This window comes from Microchirus variegatus (assembly GCF_963457635.1).
Source record: "Microchirus variegatus genome assembly, chromosome: 22".
Lineage (NCBI taxonomy): Eukaryota > Metazoa > Chordata > Actinopteri > Pleuronectiformes > Soleidae > Microchirus > Microchirus variegatus.
The window spans coordinates 17,313,402-17,331,464 of record NC_139823.1 but is presented as its reverse complement, the minus strand read 5'-3'; the positions used below and the strand labels follow the sequence as shown (position 1 = coordinate 17,331,464).

Below are 18,063 nucleotides of genomic sequence, written 5' to 3'. Positions count from 1 at the left end.
TGTCCTTAGCACGAAAACCACGGTCACACACCGTCGACGTTATTCTGCTCCATAACTACGACTCCGACCTTGAACAACAGCTGTGAATGTGAATAATTGATCGGATTTGCTAAGTGGACTTTCCCACACTTGCAAAAGCATTTTTCTTCATCTTTTGGACACAAAAATGCTGTATTTTCATATTATTTTCGGCAATTGACGCAAAAATATCGACTTATTTTTCTTGATTCTACTGTAGCAGCCCCTGATTTTTTTATAAGATGGATACTTTCTTGACAAAAAACATTATTTCTACCGGAAAATAGTAATTAGTGCTGGGCACGTTAACGGCGGTTAACGTTAACGCAAGTTATCGCATGACGGGGGGGAAAAAGGCGCGCGTGACATCATGTTTACGTGACTCCTGATTGTTAAGATGAGTCTCTAAAGTAACGCTAAACTTTAAAAACAGAGGCACACGTACGCAATACACGGGTACGCTAGTTATTCGTTTAATAAACAGACCGCTCCAGTCCGACTGTAGGCGCGCTAACGGCATGTTTACGTGACTCCGGAATGTTAAAATGAGTCTCTACGCTAACTGCTAAACTTTAAAAACAGAGGCACACGTACGCAGTACACGGGTACGCTAGTTATTCGTTTAATAAACAGACCGCTCCAGTTTGACTGTAGGCGAGCTAACGGCGCTAAACGAGCTAACGGAGCTAACTGGTAAAACGGTGCCTGGACTCAAACGCGACGCCGCGCTCGTCTTTTTCCGGTCAGTCGTCACGGAAACGCGACATGCGTTAACCTAGTGCCCAGCACTAAAATCCTATAATCCTTTTTTAATGCATCGCTAAAGATAAATGACGCCTGATAGAGTTAACGATGCTCTTACGCTGCTTAAAATTCGCACATTCTGATCGCTTTTAAGCAACAGCGGTACAGGATGTAATCACGAGTCTTTTTCCCCGTCTGGTTTTATTTGTGCATCTTGATTGTTTTGTTGTTGTTTGGTTCTTTATCTCGTTGTTTCCTTGTCCTCTTCAGCTCCACAGATGATTTACATGATGTCTTGCTGATGCTGCGTCGACTCGCTGACGACCTGGAGAGAACAAACGTAACGGTGAGGGTTTTTTTTTTTTTACAGTGTCTTCAGACTTCTTCTTCTGTTGCTGTTGTTGCTGCTGCTGCATTCACACAGCATCACAGTGTAGTGTTTTTACTGATAAAATAGCTGCGCCAACTGGTCACAACACGCCTGGGAAAGCTATTTTAACGTGACTGCAGTGTTTGTCTGTACTCAGATGGGACGTGATGATGCTTGGACGGCATTTATTTGGCTCGACTTGTTGTTACAAGTGTTGTTGTGTTTTACTCGGGAGCATCAGGAACGCGCGGAATCTGGGGAAAACAAGGCCTTTTCAGCACTGAAACCATTATGTTTTTGCTGTTATATCTACAGGCAGACGAGGATGTGAAAGCGTTAGTTTAAAGATCAGAACGGTTGAATTTAAAGTGTCTTTACCTCTCCATCCCGCGTCTCGATGGTCTTGATAAGAACCGTTTTCTTTGAATGCATCTCAGAGCTTCTCTGCTGCTGCTGTTCAGGACTGGTCTCTGTTTGGAAAAAAAAGTCACTTTTAATATCATTATCAGTGTCAAAGTGTCACATTTATTGACTTTCAATTCAGCCAGATGATAATCTGCATGTATTTGTACAACTGTGGTAATAATCTGGAATATAAATGATGCACAATCTAAAAAGAAACCTTAATGTTAAAGAACTAATGTGTGTATTATCTATTTTAGGAGGAACAATAGCTTGTGGGTGAATTGCATTATGGGTGTGCTTCAGTGGTGCGTTCAGGTACCAGTCGATACAGTCGTACCTCGAAAGCTCAGGGTAGAGTAGCTCTGCACAGGCAAGGTAATTCTGCAGAGAGAGATTAAAATAACATTTAAACTGTTAAACTGTTAAATTGCAATAATCTTTGACAAAATCTTTCTTTTTGGTCATTTAACCGTTAATTTGAGCGCTAAACTTTACAATAATGAACATTTAAATAGCCCAGTACAGTCGTCACCTGCTCTCCTCCCCTTCCAGCAGCTTCCTGTAGGTGGCGATCTCCACGTCCAGCGCCATCTTGACGTTGAGCAGGTCCTGGTACTCGCGGAGGTGTCGCGCCATCTCGTCCTTCATGTTGGCGATCTCCGCCTCCAGGCGGGCGATGGTGTCCTGGAAGCCGCCGGCCTCGCGTCCGTGCCGGTCCTCCATGTCCCTCATCTGCCTCATCAGAGACTCGTTCTGCAAGAGACGACGACGTGTGAAGGGAAACTGATCTGTGTGTGTGCGTGTGTGTGTGTGTTCTTGTACTTGCGGCATACTGAGGACCAGTGAAGGTTTTTAACCAACAAAGTGAGGTAATTTTTACAAAATGAGGACATTTTGGCCGGTCCTCACTTTGTTTTCATTGAAATCACTTCCTTAGGTTGCTATAACATGCTATACTCAATTTGTCAAAAAAAAAAAAAAAACATATTTTGGACGACATAGTATAGTATGACGTTTTTGTCAAATTTTGGACCAAAACTTTTCGGTCAAATTTTTTTTTTCAAATTGTGGACAACATAGTATAGTATGACGTTTTTGTCAAATTTTGGACCAAAAATTTTTCGTCAATTTTTTTTTTCAAATTTTGGACGACATAGTATAGTATGACGTTTTTGTCAAATTTTGGGTAAATTTTTTTTGTCAAATTTTGGACCAAAAACTTTGTGTCAACTTTTTTTCTCAAATTTTGGACGACATAGTATAGTATGACGTTTTTGTCAAATTTTGGACCAAAAATTTTCCATCAATTTTTTTTTCAAATTTTGGACGACATTGTATAGTATGACGTTTTTGTCAAATTTTGGACAAAAATAAAAAAAATAAAAAAAATTGAATAATCGATTTTTGCTCTGTGGTTCCACCTGCAGACATTTTATGGTACTGCAAACAGTAGTTATTTATAGATGTCATTCATGTGTGTGTGTGTGTGTGTGTCTGACTTACAGTGCCTTTAAGAGAGTCGATCTCGCAGGTGTACGCCTGGATCTGGTGTCTGAACTCCATGGTCTCCTGGCGCGCCTGCTTCAGCGACTCGTTGTTCTTGCTCACTGCCTGGTTCAGGTCGGACACCTGCGGAGGAGCACGGGTCAAAGGTCAAGCGTCAACTGTTTAAAAGGCACTCTCATGCACTCTCACAAGAGGAGCTGAGATACTTTTCTGCACATGGTAGATCTGACACCCAAAGATTGCTCGTACATCACATGACTTAAATTGCCGTCGTTTCTGCCATGTTTTAGGGTCCAGTGTGTACAATTTGGGAGATTTATTGGTATAAATTAAGTAAACTATACCCATAAGTACACTCTTAGAAATAAAAGTGCTAAGTAGAACCATATAAGGTTCTTCGGCTTGTCATAGGAGAACCCTTTTTGGCTCCAAGTAGAACCTTTTTATAAACCAAGAACCCTTTTAAAACCCTTTATTCAGGAAAGGGATTTTGAAGGGTTCCCTCGATCAAAATGGTTCTTAATGGAACCATTAGTGTTACCAAGAACCCTTTCTTTGGGAAAAGGGTTTTTCAGAAGCAAATGGTTCCAGGTAGAACCTCAGCCCTTGTAGAAAAACCCTTTTGGAACCCTTATTTCTAAGAGTGTACACTATAAGTATTGAAATTCAGGTGTTTCAAACGGGCTTTGGGTTCTCAGCTCCTTATCTCCAATCAAGGACAATCTTAACGCTTCAGCATACCAAGACATTTTGGACAATGCCGTGCGTCCAACTCTGTGGAAACACTTTGACGAAGGCCCTTTACTAATCCATCACCCCAGTTCACAAAGCAAGGACTATGAAGATATGGTTTGACCAGGGGCGCAGTTTGTGAACAGGCAAGGCAGGCAACTGCTTGGGGCCCCGAGCCGATAGGGGGCCCCTGACACCCGGAGCCTGAGAGCCGTTTTTACTGAAATGTGCAGTGAGCAGTTGCCTCCCCTTCCCCCTTAAACAACAATGGGCGATTTGCAATGACATCTCAGTAGGAAACCTCACTAAAGGGGCCCCACCTCACTTTAACCTGTGTGAAGTTATCGTTCTGCAAGTTGGAAAATGAAGAGGATTATTTACAGTGTAATGCATATGTTTTTTACTCAGTTTATATATGTTTTTTAAAAGCTATTTACAGTATTTTATTGTTCTTTACATTTATAGTTTCACATACTTTTGAATTACAAGGTTTTTCCATGTTATTTAATTTTTTTGAAAAAAAAATATTTTTTTTAACTTTTGCATTTTTCGTTGGTGTAAGATTATCTGTAGCATAATGGTGATGAACACTGGTTGGAAGAAAGGGCCTCCTGGAAATTTTTGCTTAGGGCCCCTACAGACTCGAGAATCGCCTCTGGGTTTGACACAAGAGTTTCAGTGCAGTCAGTGCCTGAACTCATGCATGTACTGTTCCCATAGAAACACTTAAATATCTTGAGGAAAGTATTCCAAGAAGTGTGGAAGCTGTTATAGCTGCAAAAAGGGGGGACCAAGTCCACATTAAAGTACTGTATAATGTATTTGAACACGTCATTACAGTCCCTGTTGGTGTAGGGTTAGGTCCATATAGTGTATGTTTGAACTTCAGGTCAAGGGCCTTGTTTTACCGTGGCTGCCATCTTGTTTTCTACAGCAGCGCAGATGGACGAACCAGCCCGAGTGTTTTGAAGCACGTTCCTAAAGATGAAGTCCATCTTCCTTCAGGGGTAAGTTTGATGCCTCACTTATTTCTTCTTACCCGTTTACCGTTCAGTTAAAGGTGCGTCTGCCCTCTCACCTTAGACTTGTACCAGTCCTCGGCCTCTGAAATGTTCTTGGCGGCGATGCCCTCGTACTGCGCCCTGATGTCTCTCAGCGCCGCCGTCAGGTCCGGCTTGGACATGTCCATCTGGATCTGGACCTGAGTCTCCTGCATCTGGGTCTGCAGCTCGCGGATCTCCTGCAGTGAGAAAACACACACACACACACACACACACACACACACACATTCAGACATAAGCTGACGAGCCTCTGCTGATCAGATCAGTTATTTTAGCCGTGCATCTGCTGAGGGAGATTTGAACGCTCTGCTTGTTGCTGCCAACACACACACGCACACACACGGGGCTTTGTGTGTGAAACTGAAACGTTTGTACGATTTCCCCCACCAAATCTCTTCTTCGTCATCTCGTGAACACGCAAGAGCGACAGATGCAGCAACAGGTGGACAGACGTAAAACACAAAGAGGCCAAGTGTGGCGCCCACACGGAGCGAATCCTCCTCATTTGTAGCACAAGGCGCAAATAGCAAGTTATTAGTTGTGCCTTTTTAACGGATGTTAAGACTTAATAACAAGACGACAGAAGAAGAGACCTCTTCGTGGATCTTCTTCAGGAAGACGATCTCCTCCTGCAGAGTCTCGATGCGTCGCTCCAGGTCCAGACGAGCCAGAGTGGCGGCGTCCACGTCCTGCACACATGAGTTACAGCTCAGGGTTAAAGGGACACTGTGTAGTATTTATGGGTTTATATGACCCAAAAATCCACTTTTTTTATACATATTATGTGCTCCTGCATTGTCTAGTCGCTGTATAATAGTTTTTGTAGTTTTGTAGTGTTTCAAAAAGTCATGTAAAATAACACGGTCACGGGCCGCGGTTGCGTAGCCACTGTTAGCAGCGAGACGCCATGTTTCTACCGGAGCTTGTAAGGACAAACGCGAGAGAACAAATCAAGCGTCGCTTTACTTGTAGTCCCGCCTCCTACTAGAACCTCATCTGCTGACACGGAGAAAGACGACGAGGACGACATTTGACCGGCTGAGGACACCGTAGCGCTCAGGGAAGGGAGGGGGTGAGCAGAGGAGCAGTTCTTTGTTGTAAAGTTCAGCCTCTCCTCTAGATGGCACTATAAACTACTTACTTCACCTTTGAAGGCGCCATATGTAAGAATGTGGCCAAAAACTGTTACTACACTCAAATTCAAAATACCGAGGTCTTTTTTAAGTTTCGGAAGTAACGTAAATGTAAGCACTGTGGCAGTAGTAATGTTTTTTTAATGTATAATAGTTAGAAAATGTACTCTCGTACTTTTAAAAACAAGCACTTCAGTACTTTTACTTAAGTAGACTTCTGACTGTAGTACTTTTACTTGTACTTGAGTCAAATTTAGCAAGGGGTATCTGTACTTTTACTCTAGTAATGAAGCTGTAAGCCTGTGATGATTTAATCCCTCCAGATACATGTTTTGCATGTTCAGGCTTAATCTGTGCATAAAAATAAACGTTTTCTCACCGCTCTGAACGCAGCCAGGTTATTTTCTGCATCCTCCTTTTGCAGAATCTCATCCTGGAGCCTGGTGCAGATGAAATGAATGAGTCATGATCAGATAACTGTGCAAATGGAACAAATACACGAGGAAAATAAATGGAAAAAGAACAAAAGTGGAAACAGCCCGAGTGTTACTGGATGTTACTGTAATCCCCTGAAGCAGGTCATTTTATTTATTATGCATCTTTAAATTAGACTAAAGGCTACAGTGCATTTAGCAACTGAAATAAAAGCCTCAGATAAAAAGCGTATTAATCCCTGTGAAGGACTTTCCAGTGCAGTGGTTATTTTAGATTTTATATGGAGTGCAGTAGCACTGTCTTCTCTCTGAATCTTTATGATGCTGGCACTTCAGATGTAAACCACACACACACACACACACACACATTCTTGTACTTACTGCATACTGAGGACTGCGTTGCTGACAAAGTGAGGACCAGCATTTCCACTTTATAAATCAACACAATAACAAATATCTACTTCATGAATGACATCTACAAAGAATTTCTGGTTGCAGTACCATTTTTTTTTTTTTTTTTTTTGGTCCAAAATTTTACAAAAACGTCATACTATACTGTGTCGACCAAAATTAGAAAAAATATTTGACAAAAAAAATTTGACCCAAAATTTGACAAAAATGTCATACTATACTGTCATTCAAAATTAAAAAAAAAAAATTTGACACAAAATGTTTGGTCCAAAATTTTACAAAAACGTCATACTATACTGTCATCCAAAATTTGAAAATAAAAATTGACACAACATTTTTGGTCCAAAATTTTACAAAAACGTCATACTATACTATGTCATCCAAAATTTGAAAAAACCTTTGACATAAAATTTTTGGTCGAAGATTTGACGAAACGTCATACTATACTATGTTGTAAAGAATTTGACGCAAAATTTGTTTTGTTCCAAAATTTGACAAAAAGTCATACTATACTATGTCGTCCAAAATTTGAAAAAATCTTTGACAGAAAAATTTGACCCAAAATTTGACCCAAAATTTTACAAAAACGTCATACTATACTATATCGTCAGAAATTTGTATAAACATTTTTTTTTACAAATTGAGTATAGCATGTTATAGCAACCTAAGGAAGTGAAATGAAAACAAAGTGAGGACCGGACAAAATGTCCTCACTCCGTAAAATTGACCTCACTTTGTTGGTTAAAAACCCTCCCTGGTCCTCAGTATGCTGCAACTACAAGAACACACACACACATACACACACACACACACACAAACACACACACAGAGAGAGAGAGATCTTCCAAATATGCTGAGCTCTTTCCTCTCCTTTTATAGAAGAGGACAATGGTGTGTGTGTGTGTGTGTGTGTGTGTGTGTGTGTGTGTGTGTGTGTGTGTGTGTGTGTGTGTGTGTGTGTGTGTGTGTGTGTGTGTGTGTGTGTGTGTGTGTGTGTGTGTGACTCGTGCAGTAAAACAGAAACACTCACAGTATTCATCTGTAGGTTTTTATTGTCCTAGAGAATATTCTGGATTAGAAACAGCAGTAGATGTTTTGTGTTTGTTTGACCTTTTATGTCTGTGTGTTTTTGTCTTCAGAGACGATTAATGATGTCTAATCCTAATCCTAATCAATATCATCAGACTCATTTCACACCTGGTCCAGTCTAAAGTCCATAGTCAGGTCTAAATTCACCTACTTATCAATATTTGCGCTTTTAATCCTGTATTATTACATAATCTATAGTTTTAATGTAGTTTTGTGTGACATTGATGTAGCTGTATATCTCAAGAGCTAAAACAAACACTGACTGCATGATATATAATATATGTAGATGTTATATAATAAGTTTTACTGCAAATATATAAATATTGTGACCAAAGTACACTGTTCATTAATATATTGTACAGTTTAATATATTTTAAAATAATAGTGTTGATGAGTTTGTTCTTAAATACAATATAACATTTACTTTTATTAAGTTTCATTAATTACAGAACAAAACCAGACCATCAACACCTGTTTAATTGTTTATCGTTATTTTCTTGACGATAACTGCATCAAATTTGGATATGAAACGCTCGGCTCACAAAACAGTAAAGTACTAACAAGTGTATACATTTAATAATTATGTGTAGGTAATATATCAGTACGCAATATAAGCTGCTGTGTTTTATTCTTTGTTTTGGGTGTGGAAAAAAACCCAGAATTCTCCTTTAAAAAAAACCAGGCCCAATCGTCAGGAGTTAAAAATACTTGGTGTAACCACAACAAACAGCAGATAACACGTCCAGCACACACACACACACACACAAACACACACACACACACACACACACACACATTCTTGTACTTGCTGCAGCATTTTCTCTTTATAAATCAACAAAATATCTACTTCATGAATGACATCTATAAAGAACTACTGGGTGCAGTACCATAAAATGTCTGCAGGTGGAGCCCCAGAGCAAAACGTGTGGAAAAACTTTTTTTTTTTACCAAATTGAGGACCTCATTCAAAAACAGAGTATAGCATGTTTACAACCTAAGGAAGTGAACGAAAACAAAGTAAGGACCGGCCAAAATGTCCCCACTTTATAAAAATGACCTCACTTTGTTGGTTAAAAACCCTCACTTGCCCTCAGTAAGCTGCAAGTACAAGAACACACACACACACACGCACGCACACACCTCCTCACCCTCCGGTGGCTGCAGACATACACCACAGAGCATATTTATTTCGTTATTTTCCACTTGAATTTATATGAAATATTGAACATTAAACACAAATACAATAAAATAAACAATATAAATTAGTCTTTCACTCTCTCTCTCCCTTTTATAGTAACTTTTAAAGTCAGTATATGTGATTTTTACACACACACACACACAGACACAGGTTTGCATCGCTATTCCTCTCAGGACACTGCACTGACTTCTATTCATTTGGACATCCCAATTAAATCCTTAATCATAACTAGTTAATTACTTTAGCCCTAAACTTAACCAGTCCCTTCAGAAATGAGCTTCTGCCTCATTAGGACCAGGTTCTGGCCTCCATGAGGTCTACTGGTCCTGAAAAGGCCATAAAAACAAGTCCACACAAACACAAACCCTTTCACTTCTTAAAGGAACACACACACACACACACACACACATATCTCCCGTGGCCCCTCCCACCTGACTTTGAGCTTGTCGAGGTCGTCGGCCAGGTTGTCGCGCTCCACCTCCACGCGCGCCCTCTGATTGGCCAGGAGCTCCGCCTGCCGCCGCAGCTCGCCCATCTCCTCCTCGTAGAGGTCGGCGACGCGCGTGGGCTCGCGGCCGCGCAGCCGCTCCACCTCCACGGCCAGCGCCTGGTTCTGCTGCTCCAGGAAGCGCACCTTCTCGATGTAGCTGGCGAAGCGGTCGTTGAGGTGCTGCAGCTCCACCTTCTCGTTGGTGCGCGTGGTCAGGAACTCCTGGTTGAGGGCGTCGGCCAGGCTGAAGTCCAGCGTCTCGCCCATGCCGGCGTAGGAGCGTGCGGCGGCGGCGGCGGCCCGTGACGACGACGCCGACGACGCCAGCGGCGCGCCGTAGTAGCCGGAGGAGACGCGGTAAGCCGGCGAGGCCTTGGTGCGCGTCACCTCGTAGACCCTGGAGGTCGCGTGGCCTCCAGTGCCGCTGCCGGCGCCGCCGTGGCCGAACAGGGAGCGGTTGAGCGAGGGCGAGGCGTAGGTGCCCTGGCCGAAGGTGCGGCGGTAAGAGGAGGCGCTTTGGGCGGAGGAGCTGTAGGAGGCCATGGCTGGAGGAGACGGAGAGGGAAGAGCACTGGAGGAGAAGCCACCGACTCTGGCTATTTGTAGTCACCCCCTCCCTCTGTTCTACCCCCTCCTCCCTCCTCGTGTCCCTCAAATATCTCTGTGTCTTTTCACTTCAACACTCCATCTCTTCACATCCTTTCCCTTTTACGAACCCTATCACTTCCTTACTTCCTTCTCTCTTCTTCTTTTCCTATATCCTTCTTGTTTAGACCTGAAAAGTCACATCAGGCACATGACACTTAAAACTTAAAGGCGCCACACGTAAGAATGTGGCCAAAAACGGTTACTACGCTCAAATTCAAAATGCCGAGGTCTTTTAGGTTTAGTTTTCTAGCGTAACTGGCAACCCGTGGTTGCTCGGCAGCTGAGACTCTACTGACTGCAATGATTGGCAGATGGCGGTAGGTGGCGCCACATGCCAAAACATGATTTGCAGTCTGCAAAATATATTTTTTTTAATGCAAATATTTCAGTTCAGTTTGTTATATGAACATTATTCCTGAGTCTCTGTGACATATTAGGAGGATTTTATGGCCAGTTGCTTTAGATTTATTACATAATGCACCTTTAATTTAAAAGGCAAGGCAAGTTTATTTGCATAGCACCTTTCGACAACAAGCTAATTCAAAGTGCTTTACATAGAACATTTAAAAAGCGGAGAAAAGAGACGTTTAAATAGAAATATTCAGATATAAACTCCAAAAAACTAAAAACAAGCAAGTAAAATATACTGTATGAACGACATTAACCTCTTCTTCACGGTTGCCCCCGGGATCGGGGCTGTGTGCTAAAACGAGCTGTCAATCACCCTAATTGACCAAGGTAAGCTAGAGCTATGGAGCTGCGTAACTGAAGACACTTCAGAGCCACAGAGTTGTTATCACGCACCGCACAGGGAGCATCGATTTAGAGCGAGTTATCATACTTTTTTTTTTTTTTTTCTTCAAAACAAGTTCTTTTTAGACCTGTAGTGACATATAAATGAAATTAAATGGGTTTTTTTATAATTTGGTACCTAAGAAATCTCAAATGGCACAGATGATGCCAAGCTGAGCCAAAAGTGAGGACGCCCAGACATCTCTTTAATAAAACCTCTGTAATTTCACTCTGCTTCATTTCAGCAGCGTCAGACTTTGCACGGCTCATGTCCACATGTTGTTACATGACCTCCATGTATTTTTAAGCTCCTACTGCATATTTTAAAGGTGATATTTGCTTTAAAATGCAATATTTTTTTAGGCGAGAGAAAAAAATCCTTCATTTATGCTGTGTTCCATGTACATTTACTCTGACTCAGTGGCATCTACAGTGAAACTTACATCTCTGGTGGAATCTCACAAGTGTTATCTTTATTTTGATACCAAGATAATTCACATAGAGCTTGTAACTGCAGAGATTTACTCTATTTAGTTTGGGCATGTCATTTTAGAGCAGGGACTCCAAAAAGAGGGTCAGGGAAGAAGAGGTTAAGTAATAGAAGTAACAGTGCAGTTTTAGAAATGACTGAAATGTCCCTAAAAACTGACAGATTTTAACTTTTAAAGATGCTAACTGAACAAAATGTTCTTCTTTTTTCAGTCAAAGGTGGATTTTTATTGTGAGACAAGTCAATTTGATGCATGTTATTCTATTTCTGGGCTCCCAGTCTTTTGGAATCATGGTTTAAAACCCTGCCTTGGGGAAACACAGTCACTCTTGATTTGCATAAGGTGTAACTTTACTTCAACCGTGACCACAGTTCTCTCCTAAAATGACAAACTAACCACTGTACTTATGACTTATTTAGTGTTTAGTGGTCATGGCACAGGACACGAGAAACCATGACGAAGATCATCATCATCCTCCTGCTGCCGCCGCTGTGATCTCACGACATTACAATGTGAGGCTGCAATGTGACAGTGGCTGTTTTCAAAAGTGTGTGTGAGGCAGTGCAGGTCGTGTGTGTGTGTGTGTGTGTGTGTGTGTGTGTGTGTGTGTGTGTGTGTGTGTGTGTGTGTGTGTGTGTGTGTGTGTGTGTGTGTGTGTGTGTGTGTGTGTGTGTGTGTGTGTGTGTGTGTGTGTGTGGGGAGGGGGGGGGGGGACAGCTTTGACTAACCTGCCTTAAAAAGGAAAACTATCCCATCCTGAAAGACTGGGGAGGAGGAAAACTGCACATCTCCATGATATCATAACAATGTGTGAGAGGAAAGTGGGTTAAGAGAGAGGGAGGTTTCCCTCCACCTGCTGGACACACACTGGACTCAAATGATATAAGTATTGACATTTGTGGGTTGATTTTGGTATTTTATTTTGTTCAGATAATGAAAAATCCTCTGGAAAAGGGGGAGTTTTCACATTTCAGGAGCCTGAAATATTTGTTTACATCTTTATTTCACCAGGATAAGACTCCAGGAGATTAAGAATCTCTTTCCTGGTCAAGACAGGAAGTAGCACAAGTTACACATTACAGAACATAATAAAACTGCACAATAATCATATAAGAAATAAATAGCCAGCCAATAGATTAAAAAGTAAAAGTGCTCCACAAATGAAGGCTGAGTGATATTAGAACTTTGGTTTAAAACATCAATCAACAGCAAATATTTCAGTTCAGTTTGTTATATGAACATTATTCCTGAGTCTCTGGGACATATTAGGAGGATTTTATGGCCAGTTTCTTTAGATTTATTACATAATGCACCATTAAAGGCGCCATATGTAAGAATGTGGCCAAAAACGGTTACTACGCTCAAATTCAAAATACCGAGGTCTTTTTAGGTTTCAGACATAACTGGCAACCTGTGGTTGCTCGGCAGCTGAGACTCTCTACTGACTGCAATGATTGGTCGACGGCGGTAGGTGGCGCCACATGCAAAAAAAGTATGATTTCAAAACGTAAACATGATTTGCAGTCTGCAAATTTTTGTTTAAATGTGAATATTTTCAGTTTGTTATACATTACAGACGTATTAGGAGGATTTTATGGCCAGTTGCTTTAGATTTATCACATAATGCACCTTTAAGTGCATCTGTTGGAATAAGACACGCGCGTGAGGGGGGAAAACAGTGCACCGACACAAGTGCTAATTAGTTGGAGGTGTTTGCAGAGAGAGTGCGTGCAGATATAATTAGTCTGAAACAGTCTGAAGAACACCACGTTTCCCCGTCCCTGACAACTCTGACTAAACTAAAATAAAGTGTTTTATTGAGCATGCACGGATGCTAAAGAGGGCAGCTTTCCGTGGAAGAAGAACAAATGGCCCCCAAAGAAACACGTGTCATCTCTTTGGACTTGACTTCTGTGGATGACGATGAGCAGAGGCGTTGACGTAATGACGTGACGTCCTCTGTGAGAAAATCACAATGACCGGGGGGCCCTGATTTTGAGCAGCGTTGGTGTATTTTGGTGAAATCTGATCCTCGTATGTTTAACACTCCCGCAGCAGCCTGGTGCTCTCCCAGGATCTATTAATAGAGTCTGAAAAGTGTGTGTGTGTTTGTTTTCATCCCTCTGGGCTTCATCAGCAGCACAGGACACGATGAAAGCTGACAGCTGAGGTAAACGCCTCCTCCTCCTCCTCCTCGTCGTTTCCTCCTCTTCCTCACTCTCCTATATACTCCCTCTCGCTCTATCTCTTCCTGTGGTTAGGACTATATAAGGCTGATGATAAGGTAATGAATGAATACGGCTGCTGAGGGAAGAGACAAGTGTTGTGTTTACATAGTCCCTGGAAACATAATCGCATGGGGGGGCAAAAGGATGAGGAGAAATGATGAACTGAGTGCTTCACATCAAATAATTTGCTCAAAACATTTCCATTTTTAGTAATGCAGTGATATTTTTTTCATAATTCCTAATACCTGTGTCTGAATGTGTACTGCACAACTTTCTTTGTTTCTGTTTAAGTCTGCAACTTTCCCCTTCTCCGATTTAAATATTTCTTTGCTGAGTCATTTAATGTCTGTTTTTTTGTGTGCTTTGAATGCATTATTCTACTTTCTCCTCTAATATGTGTATTTAAGTCTGTATTTTATGAATAATCCCTCGAAACTAGAGCATACTCTGCACATTTAAAGGTAAGACAAGAATAAAAGAATAGAATACAAAATACATTTAAACTACTACTAAGTAAGTAAACTGACTTGCTTTACAACATATCAAGCTACTTGAATAAAGAATCATCAAACCATCAAAAATCGCACAATTACTATTTTTAGGGCAATAAACACTTGGGAGCTGTATTATGTGCAGGCCTGTGATGCGCCTCCTGGCCGCCGAGTGTCGCTGTAACTCCATGTCCTTAATAATTCCACGCATCTCGCCGCTGCTGCCGCTGCTGCTGTCAGCTGATTCGTATCTGTGGTCAGTCTTTCCTGTTGCTCTCTGTGCGCTGGAGTTCAGACTTTGAAAGTGCAATAAATGCAGGTAAGTGCAATAAAACTATTTAAGGTACTTGTTTCTGCGGCGTGTGAAGGTTTTGCTCCTTCAACTGCGAGCTGACAGCGGAGGAAGACGAGCGAAGAAGAAGAAGAAGGAGAGAAGGCATGGAGCTAGCAAAGCCAACGGTCTGTGCGTCCTGTTTCAGACAAGTCCGGACTTTACGTGACATTTTAATACTTAAAGACGACCCACACAGTTAAACGTATCCTTACATAATGATTTACATATATCAGTTTCGTTTTTGTGCTGTTGTCAAACTTCTCTGAAACGTAGTATGGAAGCTTTTAACCTCTGAACCATTGTCCGACATTGGAACTAGTCGCCGGTAGCTGCTAGCAACTATAGCATATCTTTGTTGTGTCATTGTTGTGATTTTCTTTCTTCTGCTTTTTCGGTATTGTTTTTCAGTCTTTGATCATGAACAGCTCCAAGGAGGCGGTGCAGTCCGCTGCCAAAGAGTTTCTGCAGTTTGTTAACAGAGGGGCGTCTCCATATCATGGTAAATTCAGTTTTAAAAAAAGTGGGGAATTTATCCTTTAATTCTCCAGCTTTTTCCATTATCACTAACCCAAAATGTCTCAATCTGTATATTGGATTTAACAGTGCAGTGTTGATTTTTGTGTTTAGTTGTATGAGATGTGGTTAAACTATACAGTGACACAGTTATAGTAAATAGGATTTCTACATTTGAGATTCATAATCTTGCTAGTTCTGTTCCCAGTCTTTCTTAAGTCTTAAAAATAGAATTCTATCTAAAAAATCTAAAATCTTGAGAGTATGTTTTATGTATTTTATGCCCTGTCATTCAAGTATTACATTTTTGGTTTGATACAAACAACCTGAAGCTTTACTTTTTCATTATTTCAAAATAATAATATATTTTATTATGTATTGGTCTGTTAAACATGCAAAAAAAAGCAAGAATAATACAAATCTCACTTTTGCGTAAGAATACTTCTACTTATCAACAGCAAAATGTACATGAAATCCTCAGTTCTCATCGTGCAATTGTATTATTCCTTTTGTGTCAGTGCTTAGTTCTATAATATTTAAAAACCTGATTGTGCATTTAAATATAAATAGTTTACATCATATAATGAACAGATTCATTAAATGTGATGTTGTTAAACATTTCTGGCGGCCCCGCAATGAATTACAGTTGATAGTTTTAATCCAGGAGCTACTAAGCTTGTTAAATGTTTATTGGACATTACTGGATACAGACCAATAAGTGTAAACTGTAGAACTGCAATCTGGTCATTAAAATGATTACAAATGGGATTTCTTTCTGTTTTTTTTTTCCTTTGGCGGCCCTCAGTCCAATGTTGGGTTCCTGAATTCGCCCTCGGGTATCAAAACTTTGAGAACCCCTGCCTTAGAGTGTAATCGAGTTTTCTGCTGTAGTATTGGAAACGACTGAGAAGAGCACGTGTCAGCATTAAACCGGTGCCAAGTCAAGCCTGTGTTCAGTTCACCAGATGGCATTGCGATAAGATTAAACAGATAACTCATAGCGTCTCTTACCTTTGCACCCTGTCATCCTACAGCATGCTCCTCTCACACAAATAAAGGCCATAAAAGCTGTAAAGATGAAGGTCGTGCTGTGGGGAAAAAAACTCATTTTAACCTCGGTGAATAATCACTCAAACTGTTTGGGAATCGAATAAACGTCAGCGCAGCAGAGAACGGCCACTAATAGAAAGCATTAATTTCCCTCTCTCTCGTCTCCCTGCAGTGGTCGATGAATGCCGGCGACGTCTGCTGGAGGCGGGATTCGTCGAGCTGAAGGAGACGGAGCAGTGGGACATCAAGCCGGCCAGCAAGGTGAGTCGGCCGGAACCGAGTTCTGCAGGAGTGGAGACGAGTGAAAATTGCCTGCAGCCAGTGAGTGTTTGTAATTTTTATTTTTAAAATGTTTTTTTTTTTTTTCTTCCTGCAGTACTTTGTGACCAGGAACTTCTCCAGCCTCATCGCCTTCGCTGTGGGCGGACGCTACCTGCCAGGAAATGGTTTCTCCATGATCGGAGCGCACACAGACAGCCCCTGTCTCAGGGTGAGAGGTCAACCACGTCGACCTGTTGTGTCGCAATCTGTGTTTTAAAGTGTTTTAAAAGGCTATAAGAAGACCACAGATGGCACAAGAGGTGAAAGAGGTGGAAGACGCAAATGGAGATTTGAAGATCTTTGACCTTTTGTTGCATCCTTTGTGCAGCAGTTAATTTTTATTTCACAGTCAGTGGTGCTGCAGTTAATGATTATTTATGTACATACTTTAGACTTTAAACCAGGCATTCTCAAACCTTAAGAGTGCCGGGGCCCACTTTGAAATCTGAAAATCCTCTGATATCCACACCCAAACCTTAAGGATGAACATGGTGGCGCTAAAATTCAGTTCAAATTAATAATCAGTACACTTGTAATAACAAATTAACATTGAGTGCAAATACTGAAATGTTAGGTCTGTATGCTGACTGACAGTCACGGGATACTTGCACATAAAAAGCCATTAACAGGCAAATAAAAAGGTTAATAATAGGAAAATAACACCTGATTCAAACATAATTTATTCCTTGTAAATACTTCTTAAAAGCTCAAACGATTATATGTTTTGCCTCAGGTGAAGACGAGGTCTAAGAGGACGAAGCAGGGCTGTCTGCAGGTCGGCGTGGAGTGTTACGGAGGCGGCATCTGGAACACGTGGTTCGACCGCGACCTGACTGTAGCTGGACGTGTGATGGTCAAGGTAGTATCAGTATTCAGTGTATATATACATATATGACAACTTGTCGATTTGGATTTCAGAAGAACATTTATTCATCTCCTCTCTTCCTCCTCCTCCTCCTCCTGCAGAGTGAAGGTAAACTGGTGAGTCGACTGGTTCACGTCTCCAGACCCGTGCTCAGAATCCCTCACCTGGCCATTCACCTGCAGCGCGACATCAACGACTCCTTTGGCCCCAACAAGGAGAACCACCTGTAAGTAACAGAAGTTTAGAGATTTATGATATAATATTATATTATAATATTATAATAATATTAAAGAAAGGAATAAGATTTTATTTGTGGAAAAAGGAGTGGTTGCGTGAAAATGAACTAGTTATTAGGGCTGCAGTGATTAGTCTAGTATTGGCTGATTACTAAGTCGCCAACTAGTTTGATAGTTGATTGTTAAGGGCGAGATTATGATGAAAAATTCCAAGTCATTCCGAGATACTTTTTGAGAAAAAAGTCAGCTCACTGTCTAAGTCCATCAGGGCAAATGGATCATTTCACGAATTTCAGAAATTCATTAAAATTATTCCTTAAGAGGTTTGCAAATATTTTAAACAGATCCTTGTTCAGGGTGATGCCGACTATTATGATGGTAAATTTCAAGTTAGTCTGAGATACTTTCTGTTTTTGAGAAAAAAGGGCAAATGGATAATTTTCTGAATTTCAAAAATTCATTAAAATTATTCCTTAAGAGCTTTGCAAATATTTTCAACGGAT

At 41.1% G+C, this 18,063-nt stretch overlaps 2 protein-coding genes across 2 annotated transcripts in view; one reads left to right on the top strand and one right to left on the bottom strand.

Moving 5' to 3' along the window:
• Positions 1-958: 958 nt before the first annotated feature.
• Positions 959-10,134, bottom strand: desmb (desmin b; the record flags this gene model as incomplete). The annotated part of the gene is made up of 9 exons (XM_083908593.1): positions 959-1,087; positions 1,511-1,602; positions 1,875-1,918; positions 2,070-2,290; positions 3,041-3,166; positions 4,854-5,015; positions 5,430-5,525; positions 6,349-6,409; positions 9,533-10,134. 9 exons carry the CDS (start codon positions 10,132-10,134, stop codon positions 1,046-1,048), a joined length of 1,446 nt encoding a protein of 481 aa, XP_083764719.1. The 3' UTR covers positions 959-1,045.
• Positions 10,135-14,447: 4,313 nt separating this feature from the next.
• The window catches only part of dnpep (aspartyl aminopeptidase), a 9,214-nt gene continuing 5,598 nt past the window's right edge, over positions 14,448-18,063 (top strand). Inside the window, exons 1-6 of the mRNA XM_083908773.1 lie at positions 14,448-14,560; positions 14,984-15,074; positions 16,311-16,399; positions 16,515-16,628; positions 17,193-17,318; positions 17,426-17,550. Of these exons, the coding sequence (XP_083764899.1) occupies positions 14,555-14,560; positions 14,984-15,074; positions 16,311-16,399; positions 16,515-16,628; positions 17,193-17,318; positions 17,426-17,550 (551 nt within the window). The 5' untranslated portion in view covers positions 14,448-14,554. The remainder of the gene's footprint in view (positions 14,561-14,983; positions 15,075-16,310; positions 16,400-16,514; positions 16,629-17,192; positions 17,319-17,425; positions 17,551-18,063) is intronic.